Genomic DNA, 20,714 nt, shown 5'->3' with positions numbered 1-20,714 from the left:
AAAGGGATTGTCCCCTCCTCAACGCCTCGCTCTCTACGCTAGAAGTTTGACTCTGTCTTACAACTTTATTTTTTTAAGCAACAAAAAACTTTAGCGTAAAGACCAAGGCGTTGAGGAGGGGACAACCCCTTCCTTATACGGAATAATTTCTGTTCGTTCTAAGTTTTAATGTCGCTCCTTCCTTTCAGTTAAAAAAAACTTGTTTTTTTTATTTAATCTCGATAAAGAATGAACCTTATATTTTAAAAACTTTATTTTTTCTTTTTAACCAGTACCACCATCCCTCAATCAAAATATCTATCCCCCTCCGAAATTTATCGCTGAATTCGCCCCTACTGTCTGTAGTCTATTAAAACTAACCGGTCTGTGAGCTGTTGTTATAGCGTAGAAAAACTGTCAAGTTGCCCAACAAGTCGATTTTTTCAAACTCAATAGATTTCTGAACAAACCAACCAAAATTGCTTAAAGCGAATGCAGCTCATGTCTGAACTAAGAGCTACTCTTCGAAATGTTATTATTTTCATATAATTATACGATATTCGAAAACATTCAATGTTATCCAGTGAAACAGTTATGTCATTGTTACACAAACAATATTCGATAAATTATCACAGTCCGTGGTAACGAACTTTAAGTGAGGAGCGACCCGGCTCAACAGAAACAATTCTAAAAAACGGAATTTTGATACCAATAGATATATCACAAGAATTGGAATATTCTGCTGATTCCAAATATGTAAGTTTCATTAAGTTTAGTCTTACCCATCAAAGGCTACGAATCTGAGAAAATTTGACTGATCATCGAAAAAACGGGGAAACAGCCCCTAAACCTCATAATGTAGAATTTTCTTTCTTTTTTTGCAAGAAGAAAGATCACAGATGCGTGTTTATTAATTTTTTTTTCAGAGGTGATTATATCGACCCATGTGTCCTAGAATATCGGGAGAGGCTTCATTTAAACGAATATTAAAGTTCTGGTGCTCTTTTTAAGTGACCAAAAAGATTTGAAGGCAACTAGACCCCCTTCCATGCCCCTTTTTTTCAAAATCGTCCGATCAAAATTTTGAGACAGCTAGTTTGTTCAGCATAGTTGAAAGGCCATATAACTATGCCGTTGGAGATATCATGACCCCCCCCCCCCCCCCCCCCATAGTCCCGGAGAAAGGTCTTTTAAGTTATAAAATTTGCCCATTGTTTGCGCATAGTATTTGTTATTGGGAAGTATGCATACATTTTTTAGGTGGGGAAGGGGACAAATTTTATAGTGGGGGGATTTTCCACAGGGAGAATTTTCCATGGGGATGGAAGTTTGCATGGGCTGAATTTTTCGGGCTAAATTTTACACTGGGGGAATTCGTCAGAATTTCTATACGAAATTCTTCGTATGTTTTGCTTTCTCTTTGCCAACTTAATTTTACGCGTGGAAATGTTAAGGATAATTGTCCGGGATAAATTTTCACCAGGATTGAATTGCCTAGAGAATATATCCGTGGGGAGGAGGGACTTTTTCCTTGGAGGTGGAGTCATATTTCCTGGCATTATTTAAAAAACGACCAAAAATTAAATAAAAAAGCAAATTTTTCAGCTGAAAGCAAGGAGTAATATTATAAACTAAAAACGAACAAAAATTATTACGTATATGAGGGGGGTTGCTCCTCCTCAACACCTCACTCTTTAAGCTAAAGTTTGAAAATTGAACCAATTCTTTAAAAACAACCCCTGAAACACAAGGCTCGTTTAGTTAGAACAATAAGAAGCTTTTGTCAAAAGCCCCAAAAAATCTAGCATAAAAAGCGAGGTGTTGAAGAGGAGCAACCCCCCTTATATTCGGAATAATTTCTATTCGTTTTAAGTTAATGTTCCTGCTTACTTTCCGTTGAAAAAACTTTTTTTTAAATTTAATTTCTTTAAGAATGCATGAACTTTTCACGTAAAAACATCCTGGCAAATATTTCGGCTAGCATCAGGGTTGTCAAGGTTGAAAATTACTAAAACAATTTTGTTTCAATAACTTACCAGCAGAGGGTAGAATTCATCAAAATGTACGGGGGGGGGGGTTGAAACTACAAAATTTAATTGAGAATTTCAGTGAAAATACCTAAAAAGCACATTTTTTTTAAGTCTAGAATATTTCTGGTACTGTTGGCCTCTTCAAACCCTCCTTAAGGTAAACAGAAAAAAATATTACTCACCGCAGCCACAATCAATGAATCGGAGACCCAGAGACAGCTCAGGTAAGGCAAAGCATCCGTCTTTAGATTAAACATAACCATGTTGTTTGCTGAGTCAACAACAGAAATTGAAGAATCATGTCCAACCCAACACAGTTTGGAGCCATCTTCCGAAAAGCTTACACAATGGATCCAACCACCTTATTAAGAAAAAAGTAAAGTATTCAATAAATCAAAAGTCAATTCAATAATAGATTATGAAATTAAATATCTTAATTTGATTTCGTTTAAATTCATAGCATTTTCTTTAAAATAGATTATGATAGACACTTACGAAATTAAGGCAAATTCACTAATAAAATTTTATATAATTTTTTTTTTTTTTAATAAAAGTTTTTGTTTTATATCCTACTTCTGGTGCTAGAATCGCCCCAGATCCACTATCCAAGCTTAAAACACATTATGTACTCTCAGCAAAAAGCAAGCATTATAAGTTATTACCAGTCCTGTTGCATCGACTGATGGAGGTCAATAAACCCTTAGACGTTCCCCTTTCTAAATGTACTTCTTCAAAACCAAATATGCAACACCAACTTCATTGCGCGGGCAATCTATTAAATTAAAACTAGAATTACTCAAAACATATATTCCAAAGATGTGATTTTAAATGGCTTAGCTGGTAAACGCCTCAACATAGTCCTACACTCACGATCCGTCAGTCAGGTGTTCTGACAGTACTCCGAAAAACACAAGTAATAACTACTTTTGTCATGTAAGAATGTTAGGTCGGCTTCTGCCTTTGTAGGCCCACAGTGGATCATATGTTCGTCGTTCAATAACTCATGGAATAAAACACCAAGTTCAATGAAAAAGATTGACAGCTATTCGTCGCATTTACGTCCATTTCGGGAAGAACTCTGGCATATCCTCCTTCACAATGGGATTTCTGGTGAAATGGCTGCTAGTAACTGCAGATGGGATCGTCAAAAGAGTTCTCCGAAGTTGCATCTTATCACCACACCCTCTTCTAAATACCATTCTATCACTAATGCAGCCAGGATATGATGCTAGATGGGACAGGAATCAAGAGTGGAATAAGAGTTTTTCTTTAATTTTTTTTTTCAATGAAAATACCAAAAAGAGTATTTTTCAAAATCTAGGAGGGGGTGGTTGCCCCTCTGACCCCCTTCCCCTCGATTAGTGCCCCTGGCACTAAAATAGGAGGCCTATGATAGAGAATCTTGCGATAGATGAACTTACTAACTGTTAAAAGGAACCACTGGCACAAGGTCATAAACCATACTGTCTAAGCTATGCCGCCTATTTGGTGTTACCAACCTATTCTGCATGATATCAATGTTAGCATGAACAAATTTAAGATAACTACGGGACATAAATAATAACCGGCAGTCCATTTTCACCAAAGGTGAAAAACAGGTAGAAGCGATTGACCATTTGTTGTACTCTAGCAGCCTACTCCTCTGATATTTGCCAAAGGTCTTATGCGAAACGACGACTTGCCATTGCTTTATCTTCCAAGGACTAAGTCCTCCCCAGAAAAATAACCATCGGTCCAACTAACTGGAAATGCGCCTGTTCCATAGCTTACTCATTCGAATAGTCATGTATGGACTCAAAATATGGAAACTCAAAACCCCAGACGAAAGAAAACCTGAACCATTCAAGATGATATTCTTCCGTAGCATTACTAGAAAGAAACTGACTGCATCACGAATGTGGAACACTCCCCAAAGGCTCTAGTTCACTGAGATCATTCTCAAAGAAATCAATAAGCAGCCCCTGTGCTGATTCGGCCACATCAAGCGAATTAAGCCGAGCTGCGAAACGTTCAACATGGATGACCGGAACCTGCTATTATTGTTATTAATTGCCAAAAAATCTAATCCTTTCCAACTCAAATTAAGAGGCATCTCGCAAGTTACTCCTCATAACGTAGATTATGGACAAAGTAAGTTACACAGTGTTTCTAACAAAATTTTTTATTCTGAATTCGAAAATACAGACACAAGGACACCGTTCACAGATTCCACCAAACACAGTTTTTTTGAATTTTGCTTTTTTTGCAAAATCTGGGTGCTCTGACTTTAGTGTTACCAACGCAATATTTTACATAAATCCAAAAATATAATCAGACGTTTTCAAAAGCAGTTTTTGTCTACATCTAAAAGAAAAAGAAAGCCATAATAAACTGTGCTATGTTGTTTAATTTCTGCTCGTTTTGAGTTCCACTCGGTTATTTATTACAATTTCTGTTCGTTTTGGGTTTCATTTATTTATCGATGCTGATTTGTGGTAGTTTCACGCTTAGTAGATTATTTGATTTTATTTTTGCTCATTTTTTGTTTAATGGAGTTCTTTACTTTTCTTTGAAAAACTTAATTTGTGGAAAAAGTTTTTTTTTTAATTAATTTGTATAAAAACAGATATGGATGAACACAGATAGGGCAAATTTACCACTCTCGCGAATGAATGAATTTTATTAATATCCTGTCTTACAATCAACAGAAAAAGACAGAGCACAAACTAGAAAAGAAAGAAACAGCAAAAACTGGCAAGAAAAACAAATACAAACAGAAAGAACTATATAATAACTTAACTATTTGAGAAGGTGGGCCCACTCGTGATCCAGAAGCTCCAGTTTTTTCACTTAATTCTGAATTACCTCCTCCACGACAATGAGAGGCTCAACAATTCCATATTTCGCAACAGTATGGCGGTTTCTACCAAACGTGGCACTTGAAGCAGATATCGGGCATACTTGAAAAACCGACCTTATGTCTTTCTTGTTTCGTGCACTCAGGAGCTTCCAAAAAGGAGACAGGTACAAGAAATGAGGCAAAGCTACTGCAATATAAAGACGAGCCAGATATTTACGGCTTGAATTGGGACGACTAGTGACAACACCCGCATAGGCAATGCGCTCTTTTCTAGAAAGGTGATCAATTAGTAAAGACCGGATCTTTCGAAGATTACGACCAATCAGCAAGCCAAGTTACGTAATCTGACTAGATGTTGTTACGGTAATTCCACCAAGCCTGACTGTAGCATTATCTTCAGGGCAATTAAAAAACAAAACAGCAGACTTTTTTACATTAAACTGCAAACCAATATCGGCATTACTTTTTTGAAGACGCGAGAAATTATTTTCTAACAAAGAAAGCAACCGAGACAGATTTAAAAGATCATCTGCAAAACCCAGAAGTGACAAGTCAATATGCTTGCAAATATAACTCGGAGAGATAACATGTTGTGCATCATTAACACTGTTATTATACAAAGTAGGAGACGTTATAGCCCCTTGCTTAATTCAATTATGTACGGATATCTCTCCACTAAGCTCACCATCTTGCAAACGAACACGAAGCTTGAGGTTTCTATACATATCACGTAGTGACCTTACAATAGAAGAACGCACGCCTTGCTTACACAGCTCAACCAAAATCTGGGCATGAATCCCAGAGTGAAAAGCTCTCCTGACATCATACTGACCTGATATCAAAGTTTTTCGCGAGAGATGAGCATCAAGTAATATGTTAGCAAGAAGATAAAGTACATGGGTGCACCCGAGGCCTTTTCGAAAACCAAACTGGTGTGGAGGCATCTCACACTTATCATTAATCTCATCAAACAAAAGAATCTCGAATAGTTTACAAAATACTGAAGATATCGCTACTGGCTGATACGAAGAAGACTGTTCGGATGACTTCCCCTTCCTTAATATCAGGATCACCATACCCAGATTAAAGCAACCCGGGACTATCCCTTGTGTCAAAATAATCTGAAAGAGATGGGCAATATGAGAGTGAAGAACATAAACTTCTAAAGAAATATGTAGAGCACAAATACTTTCGCAGCCTTTTGCGTATACCCTTTTCAGCTTTTTAACGGCCTGGCAAATTGTGACCGGTGACACTGAGAAATCGTCGAAGGTGTCGGTAAGCATAGAAGCCAGCTCATTCTCGTAATTAGACTGCAGAACTGGATCAGGCACTTTGAACTCAGATTCAAAGTAAGCACTCCACTGATGAGCAGAAATATCAGACGTAGGTTTAGCTTCTTCAGGCTTAGACCGAAGCGACCAAATAAGGTTCGGATTCTTACTGAGCTTTTGCACAAAATTTTCTTTGAGGGTTGCACGGTGGGCATCTAACGCTTTATTGAACTTTCGTTTAGTATGGATTCGAATCTCGTTCACTATTCCACTTCGTGGTTTCCCGCTATCATGCCAAACTTTCAGCCATAGCTTCACCGACGCACAAGCCGCCGCTAGCTCCGGATTTCTAGACCACCCTTTCACCTGTGATCTATTATGGATACACTTCACAGGAACAGCTACACTCTCCACGATACTCAGAGAATTCGATATTTCTTGACAGTACATGTTTATCTGCAGACGTATTTCACTTTCACTGCAATACGAGTTTGTATTTCTCTGCAACAGATGGAAGGGAACTTTTATTTTACTCAAGATATCACCACAAGTAGCCGCAAAGAGATCATTCGAAACTTGTTTCCAGTCACTGTATGCTCTCCATTGGGATTTGCACGGACCCGAGAACTTTGGACAGTCCAGTGTTATTGACAATGAGAAAGGCAAATGGTCAGAGTATGAACCATCAGCTGCAACTTTTACTTTGTCACTCACCGGGAAGTTCGTTAACACATGGTCAAGATTTGAGACGGTGTTGGCAACACTGATAATTGTGTAAGCTCTGTCCTTATCAACGACATTTAACTGATCAGGAAGGGAACCTATAACGATTTGAGTCCTTTCAGATTCGGTATTAAGTAGGCCACAATTGAAGTCCCCTATTAATAGAACTTTTGTATTCCAAGGAATTCGAGCCTTCACGAAACGGCTTAGCTGAGTACATGCAGCCGTGAACTTGCTTTCCGAGAGGCTAGATCTATAATTAGTAAGAAGATAGACGTTTATTATCACAGTATCGCGAACTTTAACAGCGAGGAAGTGTTTACTTGATGCTAAAAGTTCAGCCTGAGGAGACTTTCTCACCAAAGTGGCTAAACCACCAGATGGCCGACCTCTGGATTTCACACGTTCAGCTGGCCGAATAAAAACACTGGAGTGAACTTGAGAACTTGAGCAGGTTAGTATTGTCCTCGGAAAGCAGATGCTCTTGCATACAAATTACTTCATTTGTTAGGCTCATAGTATTAAGCAGAACTGTTTTCTCAAGTGCTTTCCCATTTATATTCCAAGACAGAATACTACACATTTTGGGAGCGTGATCCATCTTTAAAGTTTTTTCTGTTATCAGGACAGGCATAGTAATAACATGTGTGCCTAGTCAAATTGCAATTCAGGTACCGAGTAGGATTTTGACAAGGGTTCTCAGGGGAGCTTGTGTGGCCAGTTTCTCCACAGCGGCTACAAGTTTCAGTTTCCTTACAGTCTGCCGCAATGTGCCCCGCATGAAGACACCGATAACACTTTCGAGGCAAAAAGCAGAATTCTTCTAGACGGAATATTTCGAAACCAATTTTAATCGGGTTCGTTAAGGCAGCAGACAATGCACTTTTAGAGGGGTAATACATTTTAAACGCTTGCGATACTTTGTTTATGGGCTGCTTCAAGGGAGAAGTCAGAAACAGAATAAACCACTACATCCCTTATTTGGCAAATTTTGAGTGTGAAAATAAATTTCTTCTATTCAAAAAAAAAAAAAAAAAAAAATAGTCTGCAGCCCATGAAAAATGGTGTCGGATTGAATGGAAAGTATACCAATTAAATTGCCTTGACCAAAAGTGCTAATTCAAACAACTATGTTTGAAAGAAATGCGCTGATTGCATTTTCAAAATCAGCGCAAGAAGTTCAACTAGAATAAATTGCCTTTGTCTATATGACATAAGAAAAAATAAATTTTGTTACAATTTTATGCGGGTGCACTAAAACCAAACGGCCAGGTTTAAAAAGAAAACTAAAAAACAGCGTCGAGTTTCTCAAGGAAGCAATTTCTAACGAAGACAAACATCCTCACAATAAAACATCTGTAGAAATTATAGTGTGAGACTGAATATTGTGGCTTAATTTCAGCCACAGTTCATATAATTATCCAGTATGATCATTCCCTATCTCAACCATTATAAAAACCCGGACCGGGGTGCGAGTGCTCCAGAGAACGTAGAAACATAAGCGGCGTCAGATCTTTTCACGGGTAGATAAGTCAGACGCGAAACAATCGGAAACAAGTGGAAACCCGCTATTAATAACTGCACGAAGAAGTGGGAGGAGCTTTTTGTTCGCACCGAGAACGAAGACCAGAAATGATCTGCGATAAGCTTACTGGATAATTATATGAACTGTGATTTCAGCATACAGACAATATCGCACCCAGGCCGTTCGGGATATTCGATCCCCCTCCACAGAGAATTGTAAAAATTTACATGAAATTTAACCTTTTGGATATTAAACGACAAGTAAAGGTAAAAATTACTTTTAAATGGTTACAAGTTCCCAAAAATGTCTATTTATACACAGGTGCACAGTGGCCCACGCCTGGGTATAGAACAGATGACTTCCTAAGAGACAGATCCTTTGGGCCGGTGAAAAATGAGTAGCCCTAATTTCTCTCCTTTGTGTATCTAAATGCATATTAACCATATAACACACACCAAAAAATTATGTCAAGCGGTGTTTGAGCTAGATAATTGAAGGCATTTCTTTAATCCAATTAGAGCCTGTCCCCTCTAAGGGCGGATCCAGGAATTTTTTTTAGGGGGGGGGGGAATAGGTTGATCTGATAAACGTGCGTTATGAGCAAGATTAATTAACGCAAACTTGCGTTAATTAAGTAAATTACACTGCTTTAGACTACGTTAGGGAGGCGCGCGCCCCCTCGCCCCTCCCTTGGATCCGCCACTGGGCCCCTTCTCCTAACTTTTTATTTATGTTAATAGTTCTTTTTTATTTTCTACTCAATGCATAAGACCAAGTATTCCCAGATAATTATTCCTTAACTTGGAGGATAAATTGTACATGACATTGCAAGAAATAACTCGCTTACCTCCGTTGGCGGAACATGGAAATTCAGCCATTAGTTGTTGCAGAGGCATTTTGACTCCCCAAGTAGTCGGAGAGGGTTTCTCCTCAATATCTTTTATCCAAGCCGAAAATACACGAGCCTATAAAATAATTTGGCTCATTAACTCAAGGTTATCATTTTACACATGCAAATACTTTTTGGTGGTTGATTCCTAACTTAATAGCGTCAAAATTAAAACTATTTTTAGCACAAGTAGTTAACAAGGGTGAAATTATAAAGTTGTTTTGGGCAAAAATTCAAAATGTGCCAAACCCTCAGGCGAGCCATACCCTAAATCTAGTATTCGATTTTTGTAAAAAAAAATTTTATCTGGTATTGAAAGAAAAGAGAAACCACCTGTAAAACTTACCCTTTTTGAAAAATAAAATCTCTTAGATAACCTTGTTACTAGTCTAGTACACGCCTGTCTTGCTGCTTTTATATATAATAATGGAGTAAAAGTTTTCAAAGAAATACAATCTCCCCTGTAAGTTCTCATTCACAGATAAGATATTACAGTTCGGCAATATGCGACGACTTAAGTTTCTTCGACAGTTAACAAGAAAATATGAGTATAATATATTTCTTTGAATGTAAATATAAGGCATTGATCTACTCAAACCATAGAATAGTGAAAATAAAATCATCTGCATTGGAATTTCCTAAATACAGCAAATGCACTCCGTATTTAATATATTTTATTACTTTCTACGTTTACCAACAGGTAAAAAGTGGGCGGAGTTGAACAAAGCTAAGCCAATAAATAATAGATAACAACATTCTAGGCATTCAAGTACATAAACGTTCATGGAAGCGGTACTAACGAGATCCTAGGTAAATTTGATGTAGGAAAAGAAAACAGGAATAGATACAAAGTGCTGCAAATTTGTAGGTATAACAATCTAGTTATAACCAATACAGGATTTGGTCATAAAATAGCCAAAAACTTAATATGGTATTAAGATGATGGCAAGATCTATACAAGATGTAGGAGTGCTGTTATTGATGTTAAAAGCAAAGATCACCATCTAGTAGTATCTAGGATTAACCTAAAGCTGAAATTTAGGAGGGGTCCCCTTCCGAGAAGCTATGACGTTAGTAAACTCCAGGATGAAAATTTGAGAAAAAATTTCCACGAACAGTTGAATACTAAACTGGAGATTTCAAGGTTTGACAATGTAGAAGATGGATAGAATAATAGTTTGGGAAAATAGTTTGTGCAGTCAATGATGGTGTCGCTGTGTGAAGAGAGATGGGCAGAACACTTTGACTTTGAAGAAAGAATTAATGACAGTACTAGGAACAGGAAGGACAAGGAAGATGAAGCGTCGACCAAATTTTATAATTGAGAAGTGCTTGAGCCACCAAACCCCTTTAGCCCTCAGTTTTATGAATTACGAGCAAGCACTTGATTCAGTTGATAGAAGAGCTTAGCGAAAGTCCTATCCTTCTATGGTATACCAGATAAATACATTAAAGTGATTAGTGCTATGTATGAGATTAATATTGCTGCGGTTAAGGGAGGAAATGAGGTTAGTAGCTGTTTTTATATTAAACCAAAATTTAAGCACGGCTGCGCGTCTTAATCCTAATTATATGGATCATTTTGATGGACTTTGTCCTAATAGCACAGTAAAAACAATGGTAGAACACGGAATCAATTGGGGAAGTTAAACTATCATAGACTTAGATTATGTTGATAATTTAAGCAATCTTGATGAACGTGTTGGCACATTGAATTAACTTTTAGAGGTTTTGCGAGTTGAGACTGCAAGGCTAGGTTTGAAAATTAATGTCAAGAGCACTAACTTGCTAAGACTAGGAATAAGCGAAGGTGAAGAGGTGATGTTGGGTAATAAGAAGATCGATCAAGTGGACACCTTCACTTACCTATGTAGAATTATTAGTAAAAATGGTGGGTGCAGTCTTAGGTTCTAGCCGTTTACCCCCTCCCCCGGAAAATACCCCCTTTCCCCGTGGAAATTAAGGCTTTTCAAATTTGAGAATTTTATTTGAGTTCAATTTTTTTATTTCCGTAGGAAGAACGAATTTTGGTACTTGTGTATTATGCGCCACTCAGTCAAGTTTACGCTGTGTAAAATTCAAGAACACACCAGTTTTTTCGTCACTTTAGAAATAAATTTGGGCTATAGATTTGAATATTAGGGGGGGAGGGTAAAGTATAGCGGGTCTCCATGCAAAATATTTTTGGTATAATTATTCTGCATATTAGATAGATAGATGCCATGAACATAGTAAAATAACATAGGTGAAAGGCACAAATAACATAAACTTTGATCATCGATCATCATAAAACACTTAAATGAAACACTACATTAACCTAATAATAGTACTTAATAATTGGAAAATCAGTTATTGAAAAAAAAAACACTTAACACTTGGAAAAAACACTTAAATGAAACACTACATTTACTTTATACTCGGATTTTTTTTTTTTTTTTTTAGTTAACAAAATTTCCAGATACCTTGTTTTCTGACTTCAAACTGTCAGAATACGTTACCCCCCCCCCCTTATGTGCAAATATTTCGAAATTATATATTTTCAATCTATTCTGTCACTTGTCTTTCTATTTTCTCATGTTAAGCTGAAAGACTAAGGGACGAAACGGTTTGTTGTCAAGTTTTACACAACGTAAACTTGAGTGAGTGGTGCATAATACACACAAGTACCAAAATTCCTTCCCCATACGAAAAAAAAACTCAAATAAAATTCTCAAATTGGAAAACCTTATTTTTCCAGGGGTGGGGTATTTTCCACGGGGGGGGGGGGGGTTAAACGCCGGCCAAAGATATTAATAGTAGAACAGCCAAGACCCGGTGTGTTTTTTTTCGCAGTTGAAAAAGTTTGGAAGAATAGGAAGATAAGTTAGCACTCCAAGATTGGAATATTGGCAGCTAAAGTGACGACAGTGGTCAAGTTGGGTTGGTTCTGAAGCGTGGGTGCTCCGCATAATGGGGGAGGATTTGCTAGATGTTTTCCAGCGAAGTTGCTTACGGAATGTTTTGGATACCTGACTGACTGATCGTATCTCAAAATGTAAGCTGTACGACAATTGTCACACAATCCCATTTTCATGGGCCAGAACGAGAGAAAGGTTGAGATGGCTAAGACACGTTCTGCGGATGAAAGATGACAGATTGCCAAAAATCGTCCTTTTCCGCCAACTGTCTAAGAATAAACAAAAAGTAGTTCGTCCTCGGTTGGGGTGGGAGGATGTTGTAAGGAAATATTTGAGGGAAATTGGAACTTTTTGGAAGGATGTGAAGAGGGAGGCTTTGAATAGATTGGGATGGAGGATGAGCCTGCGTAGCTATGTTGGCCTCAGGCGGCTTGGTGCTGCAGTGAGTCTTTAATAGTAGTAGCAGTATTGTTTCAGCCAATTGTTATTGCGGGTAGAACTTAAAAGGAAAACATATCAGTTAAATACTTTTAAATTCGTCGATCCATGCCCGAATACATGTTTGTCTGATATGCATCAAGTTGCTTCGGTGGGGAGAGGAGGAGGATTCACCAATGCCTTTCTAAAATTAAGCTTTTTAATATTTAGCATCTCGAGCAAGGGGGTGTCTGCTCAGAGCATATCCTGAAGTGACATACTCATAAAACATAAAATAATTCTGGAGAACTGTCACAAGCTAAATCAGTAAAAAGGTACACTAAAGAAAAAACAGCATTACCTTGTAGTCAGTGGAACCGCATGCAATAAGGACATTGTTTGGGTGCCAATCAATGGAAGTCACAGTTGATCTGATTGGTTTTTTGATATGTTTAGACACCCACCAATTGTTCTCTTTTTCAAAATAACAAATTGAAATCAGACGAGCTCCAGAGCCAACGGCAAACTTATTTTCTTAAAAAAAGGAGAAGTTAAACCAATAAAAAAAAAAAAAACTCCCAGTCACATAGACTACTGCTACAACAAGCTTGTTGCAGTATTACGGTATCTAAGGCCGAGACACTGGCTAATATTCTGCCCCCATCTGAGCGAGTTTAAAGCTTCTAATTTTGCCACCTCCCAAAAATTCTTGAATACTTAAAGCAATTTTTAATCCCGGCTCAATTTGCGTCATTCAGCATACCCTTAAAAGTAAGTTTCACTCTTGCCTTCCTATGCAAGCCCTACTTGACAACAGGAGATTTCCTAGGTTTGTAACACAGAGTAAGTGGCAAACACGTTAATTTTCTATTGCCACATGGCAAAATTAGTCACAATAGCACATTAGTTTTGACCCCCCCCCCCAAAAAATGCAAGTCCTACTTGACAACAGGAGATTTCCTAGGTTTGTAACACAGAGTAAGTGGCAAACACGTTAATTTTCTGTTGCCACATGGGTAAAATTAGTCACAATAGCACATTAGTTTTGACCCCCCCCTCCCCCCCCCCAAAAAAAAAAAAATTCTTCACATAATCAGTAAGTGTAAAATACTTGAAATAAAAGTTAATTTACGGAATATAGTGAAAAAACGAAGTTTACGTTTGTTTAAAAGCGATTGATATTAAAACACTTTTTTCAATTTTCCTGTTTAGAACTTGTAGTCAATAGTTCATCTATTTCTCCTGTTCCGATTGAGCCAACCCTGCGTACATGTCTTGATTTTCAATGACAAAACATGAATACATTATAAATAACCCATCAACGTTAATCGATTACTTTATAATATTTCATTAACACTATTTATAGGCTACTGCATTGACTCTAATTACTCGGTTACAGATAATGAAATGGCTACCAGTTTTTTGGAAGGAGAGGAAGGAGTGGCCTCAGGATATCGCATATTCAACTTGCTGGAATAAAAGTGTCATCCTTTAATAGTTAAATGTCTTGAAAGGGCCTTGGAAAGTGATAGAATCTGCAGAATTTTTTTTTATGTAAACTGATTGCAAGATGTAACGAAAAGAAAAGGAAAAATAATTTAAAATCCTTTTATTTCTAAGGACACTAAAAGGTAAAAAAAATTCTCTACTACCTAGAAAAATTTATTATTTCTTCTAAAATAAATTCATTTATTTTTCTTTTAAAAAATCAATTAAAGCATGGAGCCATTATGACATAAAAACTCGTTAGAACTTTCTCACAATCATGACAATCGTTAAGTTTGCATTGAAGGATTTGGTCATAAGGTACTTGAATAGAATTTATATTATGAGCATTTCATGATTTCATTTCTTGACTTAAGAAGTTTCAATTTTTCCAGGTATTCTAAAAATAATGTTTTCTTTTACTCTGAGTGGACTCAGTACCGTCCATTCATGAAAATGAGGGGGGAGGAAATAAATTTTCAAAATCTAGGAAAGTAATTTTGTCTTGTTGTTTCATTATTTTTTAATACTAAAAAACCCTTATCAACGGAAATACCCCAAAACAGTATATTTCTAAATCCGGTGGGAGGGGAACAAGAAATCAAGGGTGGCGAATTCCCCCTCTCTTAATGACACCATCGATTGCTAAAAATTAATAAAGAATGTGGTTATACATCAATGAAAACGTATAACCAATAATGAGGGTCAAGAAAAGGGAAGCTAAATTTGAATTAGCAGAGGAGTGTCGTACTGGCGGTGCAGAGTCGGAATATGGTCAATTGGCCTCTCAACTAGCTATTTTGCGGTCAGTTTTTTTTTAATATAAGTATATTTTTATGTCAATATCCTGAAATGATGTTCTAATGATGTTCATCGTCGTATATACTGAACACACTATAGTCGGCAATTCATTCTAAATTTGACCTTTCAACAGTCAAAATCTCACTTCTTGTCCGGTTATTACTGGTACTTATAGAGGCCAATCTGACCAAGTTCATTCATGAATAGGCCTATAGTGTCTATTTATTCTATGGGTATGTTTAAATTGAACTCTTAACAGTCCAACCAACACAAAATATTGGCCTAGAGGTATGAGTAAAGATACATTTTAAAGTGAATTTGATTTTAACAATATCGAAACCCTAGCAGTTTTGAGGATTTTGAATTCAAATTACAAATTTTAATGGATATAAGATTCAATACAAGTGGGAAATATTGGAAATATCTACCAAACGATATTCGGCTATGTCTCTCCTTTGAAAAGTATAACGATTTGTTTTATTTTATGAGCAATATTCTATATTTGTTATTATTTTCGTTTTATTATTACTTCAATTTGAATTAGTTCCTCACTTTATTACCTATTACTATTATATTTCTATTTAAGTCCCTTTTCTCATTCTGTTTTTCGTTTTCATTTGAGCTGGTGATATAATCCAATTTAAAATATATTACAGGAAGATGAATAATACAGCAAGGAAAAAAGAAACAAGCTCATAAACCGACAATTTCAAAGTAGTTTTAAAAAGTAGGTGATTGCATACAATCATCTACTCATCAAGTAGATGATTGCGACGATGCATACAAATGTTTCACCGATAAATATATAATAAAATAAGACATCGGTGATACCATTTTAAACAGGTTCTTTGAGAATTTGTTGGATTTCGCTTTCCTAAGCATCTTGGAAAACTAGAACAAAAAGTAATTGAATTTCAGCAAAATCTGTATATACACAGTACACATACAATGACCTCGATATACAAAATTAATGGCAAAATACCAACCTAATGGTGACCAACGAACACAGGTAGCAGCGCGGTTTATCCTGAGAAGAACCAACGTCGGCAACCACTTTCCATTACTCTCTTGACTCCAAACATAAGCGTTCCTATCCTAAAAAAGGAGTAGCACTAAATATGACGTTTGATGGGATCCCAATTAACCTACTCTTGGCATTCATCTGGTATTCCATTGTTGTTCGTCAGTATGGTATCCCTCGAACCAGACTTATTCAAGACAATCTGTAGAGAAAAGAACTACTAAAGCCGCTCCATATTAGCATTCTACGGCCTCCCTTTAGTTCCTAACAAACAGTACTGACATCCTAAACACTAATTAATATGGGCATAGATAATAATATCACGAGGTCCAGTTTCTTTGAGATTGGTACCTATCTCACGACAAGATAGCATCTCTTCAGGATTTTTCCTTGGCTACCTTTGAAGACAATTGACCAAGATGTGCTGTAAATATTAAGCCACTAAACACTGGAAACAGTTGCAAAGTAGCGCTGTAGATAACTCATGATTCTAGAGCTTGAAAGACCAGCTAAGAGGATTACCGTTTTAGGAACGATAGCACGAAATTCAAAACATTTAAGATTATGCTTAAGCTTGTGCATTAGGTGCTATATTTATTTTTCTGTTGTTTCGCTAGCTGGTGACGAGAAACGAAAATTTGATTAATTAAAGTTTGATTTAAGATATTCAGATTGTACTGAAGTTTTAGTTTATGTGTTCCCACTGTAGATGGACACAGATCTAACTCTTGGGAGGGATGAAGAAAGAGCTGTGGTCAGGGGATTTTGCCCATGGGAAGAGTCAGAACACGAAATATTTCATTTTAGTCTATATTTTTTCAATTTAGCAAGTGGGGAGGGGGAAGGCTGGTCGACTGATCAGTCTCTGGGAGGGGAGTCTCTCACAGTGCTCGGGTATGGTTTCCACTAACAATTTGTTACTAATAATTAGCCTATTGTGGATTTTTTTTTTCTATTTTTGGGAGGGGGGACAAGCCTTTTATCTATTCTCTTACTAGTGATGTTGACACTTAGGTAACTGTTTTTGCCAAAGTTTTATATTTTATCTATTAACCGCACGCTCAAAAAATTGGGCAAGTGTGTATCCGAAAATCTATAACTTAAAAATAAAATAGCTGAAAAAAAAAACCACCAAAAATGTTACACTAGCAATATTTGTATTTTGATCAGATAGGAATTTCACTGAACAAATTTCAAAACTAAATCAGCCACAACTTTAGCCAAACAAATCTCAACATAATTCAGATTTCACGGAACTTCAGTTTGGGGTAGCACAAGTGGATTCACTTGTGCAGACATAGACAACTGAGAAGGCAGACAATTCCTATCTGGTGCTTTATACTCGAGCCATTTGAAATGTTCACTGATATTGCTGTTTTAAAAAAGGTAATCACAGCAGGTCAGGACCACACAGCTAGCCATTATACGGCCATTGCAGTGGCAACTGTAGATAAAGGTTTTTTAAAGATCAACAGAATTAGTTGCCATTTGACATTCATCTACAGATTATTTCACTGAAAAACATTTCATAGATAATTAAAAAACATTATGTTTTACGAGCTACAATGTTTTTTAAATGAAGAGCCCACCAAGGACACCTTGAAGGCATTTTGGACGTCTCTATAGTGGGATACCGTAGGCAATGAAAGTTGTTATATAACACACAGTTTAAGATTTCTTCGATGATTGCTTAGAAATTCCAGGAAGAACTACTTCCTGGGCGTCACTAGGGGCTCATTTAGGTTTACTGGGGTATTGTTTATCATGTTTAATTAGTGCCATAATCCTCGGAGTGATGCATTGGAGACAGAGGCGTAGGTGGGTTTTCAGTACTCTGGTCGAATGTCAGTCCCCCCCCCCCACGATGTAAATGGGTCTACCCTTCAAAGAATACAAGGTATATTTTCCTAAATGGTACCCAAAAAAGATTGTGCCTGGGGGAAAGTGTCCCCTATACCCTCCCTAGCTACATAACTGATTGGAGAGGAAAAGCACATTAAAAATCTATGATAATAATATTTATTTTTTATGAAGTTTTTCATATTACATTAAAACTGTTCATGAATGAAAACCATGAATAGTTGTTTTCATACTATTAAATCATATTGGAAAGTGGGGACACTTTTAAATGACACTCACAATGGATAGAAAAAGTATACTCAAAAACCAATGACTTCGTTGTTTCTTATTTGCCAAAAGATTAAGAGATAAATAAACAAAGACAGGATCAAATAGCATCTTACTGTCACAAGACCCAAAATGTCTGCAGTGAGCCTTCATATACTGCCATTTTATTGTCTTTTTAAAAGCTACTTTCTATCAAAAATAGCTTTGATCATACAATACCTTAAGTTGAAACAGAGACATATAGTACTAAAGGTGCAACCATAAATGGCAATGCCAGATGCGGAAGAAAGGGGTAAGCACGGAAATCGCACCCCTCTCCCCCAGGAAAAGTTGAAAAAGAATGGTCAAAAGGCAATTGTTTCGTAATCACCTCTCTCCCCACGAATCAAACATTTGTTCCTATAATATATACTATATCAGTAGTCGGCAAACTTATGGGACAAAAAGCTAAATATGAACATTCCAAAATTTTTAGAGAATTTGGAGCCAAATCTACTTGTTTAATAAACTTTTGTTGCACTAAATAAAACTAAATTCCATACTGATAAATATTTATTAATGCAAACAATATGCTTGCATCTCCTTGTAAAGTTGCAGTCGTGCAGGTTTGTATGTTGTTGTTTTTAATTTTTGGCATAATTCCAAGTATTCATCAATAAGGTAACTTCTCAGTTTACTCTTGATAATGGCCATGCTTGAAAAAGATTTAAATACATTCTAAGACCAAACTGGCTATTCATGACGTATGTAACCAAGAGAGGAAAAGATATAATAAATGAAAAATAAAATCAAATAGGTGAGAAAACGAGGATTTTCACTGGCTGACAAAATCCTCGTTTTCTCACATATTTGATTTTATTTTTCATTTATTATATCCTTTCCTCTCTCGGTGTCATAGGTCATTGAAAAAGATTGTTGGCATATATATATGCAGAACCGAAAAAGGAAAGAAGGGTGAACACAAGCTATTTCAGGTGATCGTAAGAGTCAGGTGAATACTATTCCAAGCGTTGAAACTGCTCATCTCTTCCTTCTCCAGGTCATTCAAAGCAGACAACTTGTGAATTGTGAATTAACATCACATTTTCTTCTTCTCCACTTTTTCATATTCAACAGAAAGACGTTCGAATTTAGAGTGCATTATCTCCTTGTTTTTTAAATCCTCCAACTATATTTCAAAGTTACCAATATTAATTTCAAAAGGAAAAAATTTCAACTCGGTTATCGTACCATTAAGAGGATTTTTGAAAAATGCCTAAATTGTTCTGCAATTTTTAAATTCCTGAAAGCTGCTGACAAATGCTTCCTTCATATTTGAAATTATTGTTTTAAAATGGTGTTTATCAATAGAGGAATTACTTTCTTGGCGATGCATCAGCAGGCTTGGAAATTCCTGAGCAGGTCCTGCTGAAGTCATGTGCTTCAGCAGTCCCTTTTAATATCCTGAGCAAAAATGGATATTTTTTTGAATGTTATTGCTTCTTGTAACATCGAAAAAAATTAGGTTTCCTTTCCCTTGTAGTTTACAATTCAGCTGATTTAGATGAGACGTAACGTCTACCATGACACGAAAGTTTTTGATCCACTGATCGTCGGTTATCTCCGGATATTGAATACCCTTCTCAAGGAGAAATGCATTAATTTCTGGAAAAAGGGACGCGAAAAATTTTGAAACGTCCCCTTTTGATATAACCAACGTACCAAATTACCAAGCAGGAAATCAGCATACCCCTCTCTTATTTCAAATAAAAATCTTTGAATTGGCGACGATTAAGAGCTTTAGCTATACTGGAGTTGATGATTGTAATCACTAATTCCATAAATTTACAATTTTTTTTCCGGGAGTGTTTGCGCACGAAGCGCTTCTTGATGAATGATACAATGGTAAATAAGTATCTCGTGATTAATTTTTTCTTTCAAAATAGCAACAAACCCTTTTTCTTTCACCGATCATACTTTTGGCCTCATCTGTTGTAATCACACAATTTTATCGAGGGGAATATATTTATCCATACACTCAACTAAAGTACTTGCAATACCTTCCCACATGTCTGACCTTTGAGCGGTAATAATCCTAAGAGTTCTTCTTTGGGGCCTGAATGAAACATGAGTCTTACAAAACGTGGAACTTGTGCTGTATCATTTATGTAACAAGACTTATCAACTGAAGTTGATACAGCCAAAACCAATTTCAGATCTTCCATATGCTGTGTGTTTATATTCAAACAAATTTTAATTGTTCTATCTTTAATTGTTTTAGAAGACAATGGTAAATCAACAAAAAATTATACATATTCTCAATTTATAGAAGAATTTTAATTTATCAAAATAAATGCAATTTTTCCCTTACCAAGTTTTTTTTTTATATGAAAATATCATTGTGTCTTCCATGGATATTTGTGCCAGAGCCGCTCTTAAAGGACCAAAGAGCCACATGCGGCTCTGGAGCTCCACTTTGCCGAACATTGTAGTATACCAAAGGCTATCAAGAAAAATCCCACGGGGTGGAGGGGGCTTTTGCTTCCCCGTGAAAATCTGACAAAAAAATATTTAAAAACTCCAATATGTTGAAATACTTAGAAACAATTGAACGTTTTTAAGGAACATGATGTTTTTCCCACCCCCCTTCCGGTAAAAATACCCCCCTCCACTAGAAAAATGACCCCTCTTCTCTACTGGAAACATGTACACGGGCTTCCTTGCTCCA

General features: G+C 36.6%; 1 protein-coding gene across 1 annotated transcript in view; it reads right to left on the bottom strand.

The window, feature by feature from the left end:
• Arpc1 (Actin-related protein 2/3 complex, subunit 1A) overlaps window positions 1–20,714 on the bottom strand; it is a 55,313-nt gene that overhangs the window by 12,599 nt on the left and 22,000 nt on the right. Inside the window, exons 4-7 of the mRNA XM_089093567.1 lie at window positions 15,846–15,954; window positions 12,935–13,107; window positions 9,218–9,335; window positions 2,192–2,370 (exon numbers count right to left, since the gene is read on the bottom strand). Coding sequence (XP_088949693.1) covers window positions 2,192–2,370; window positions 9,218–9,335; window positions 12,935–13,107; window positions 15,846–15,954 — 579 coding nt within the window. The remainder of the gene's footprint in view (window positions 1–2,191; window positions 2,371–9,217; window positions 9,336–12,934; window positions 13,108–15,845; window positions 15,955–20,714) is intronic.

Source organism: Artemia sp. Qi Xiang Cuo, chromosome 8, assembly GCF_049724085.1.
Source record: "Artemia sp. Qi Xiang Cuo chromosome 8, ASM4972408v1, whole genome shotgun sequence".
In the NCBI taxonomy this organism is placed as follows: Eukaryota; Metazoa; Arthropoda; class Branchiopoda; order Anostraca; family Artemiidae; genus Artemia; species Artemia sp. Qi Xiang Cuo.
Note: the sequence above shows the minus strand (reverse complement) of the source record. Positions and strands in the feature narration are given on the sequence as shown.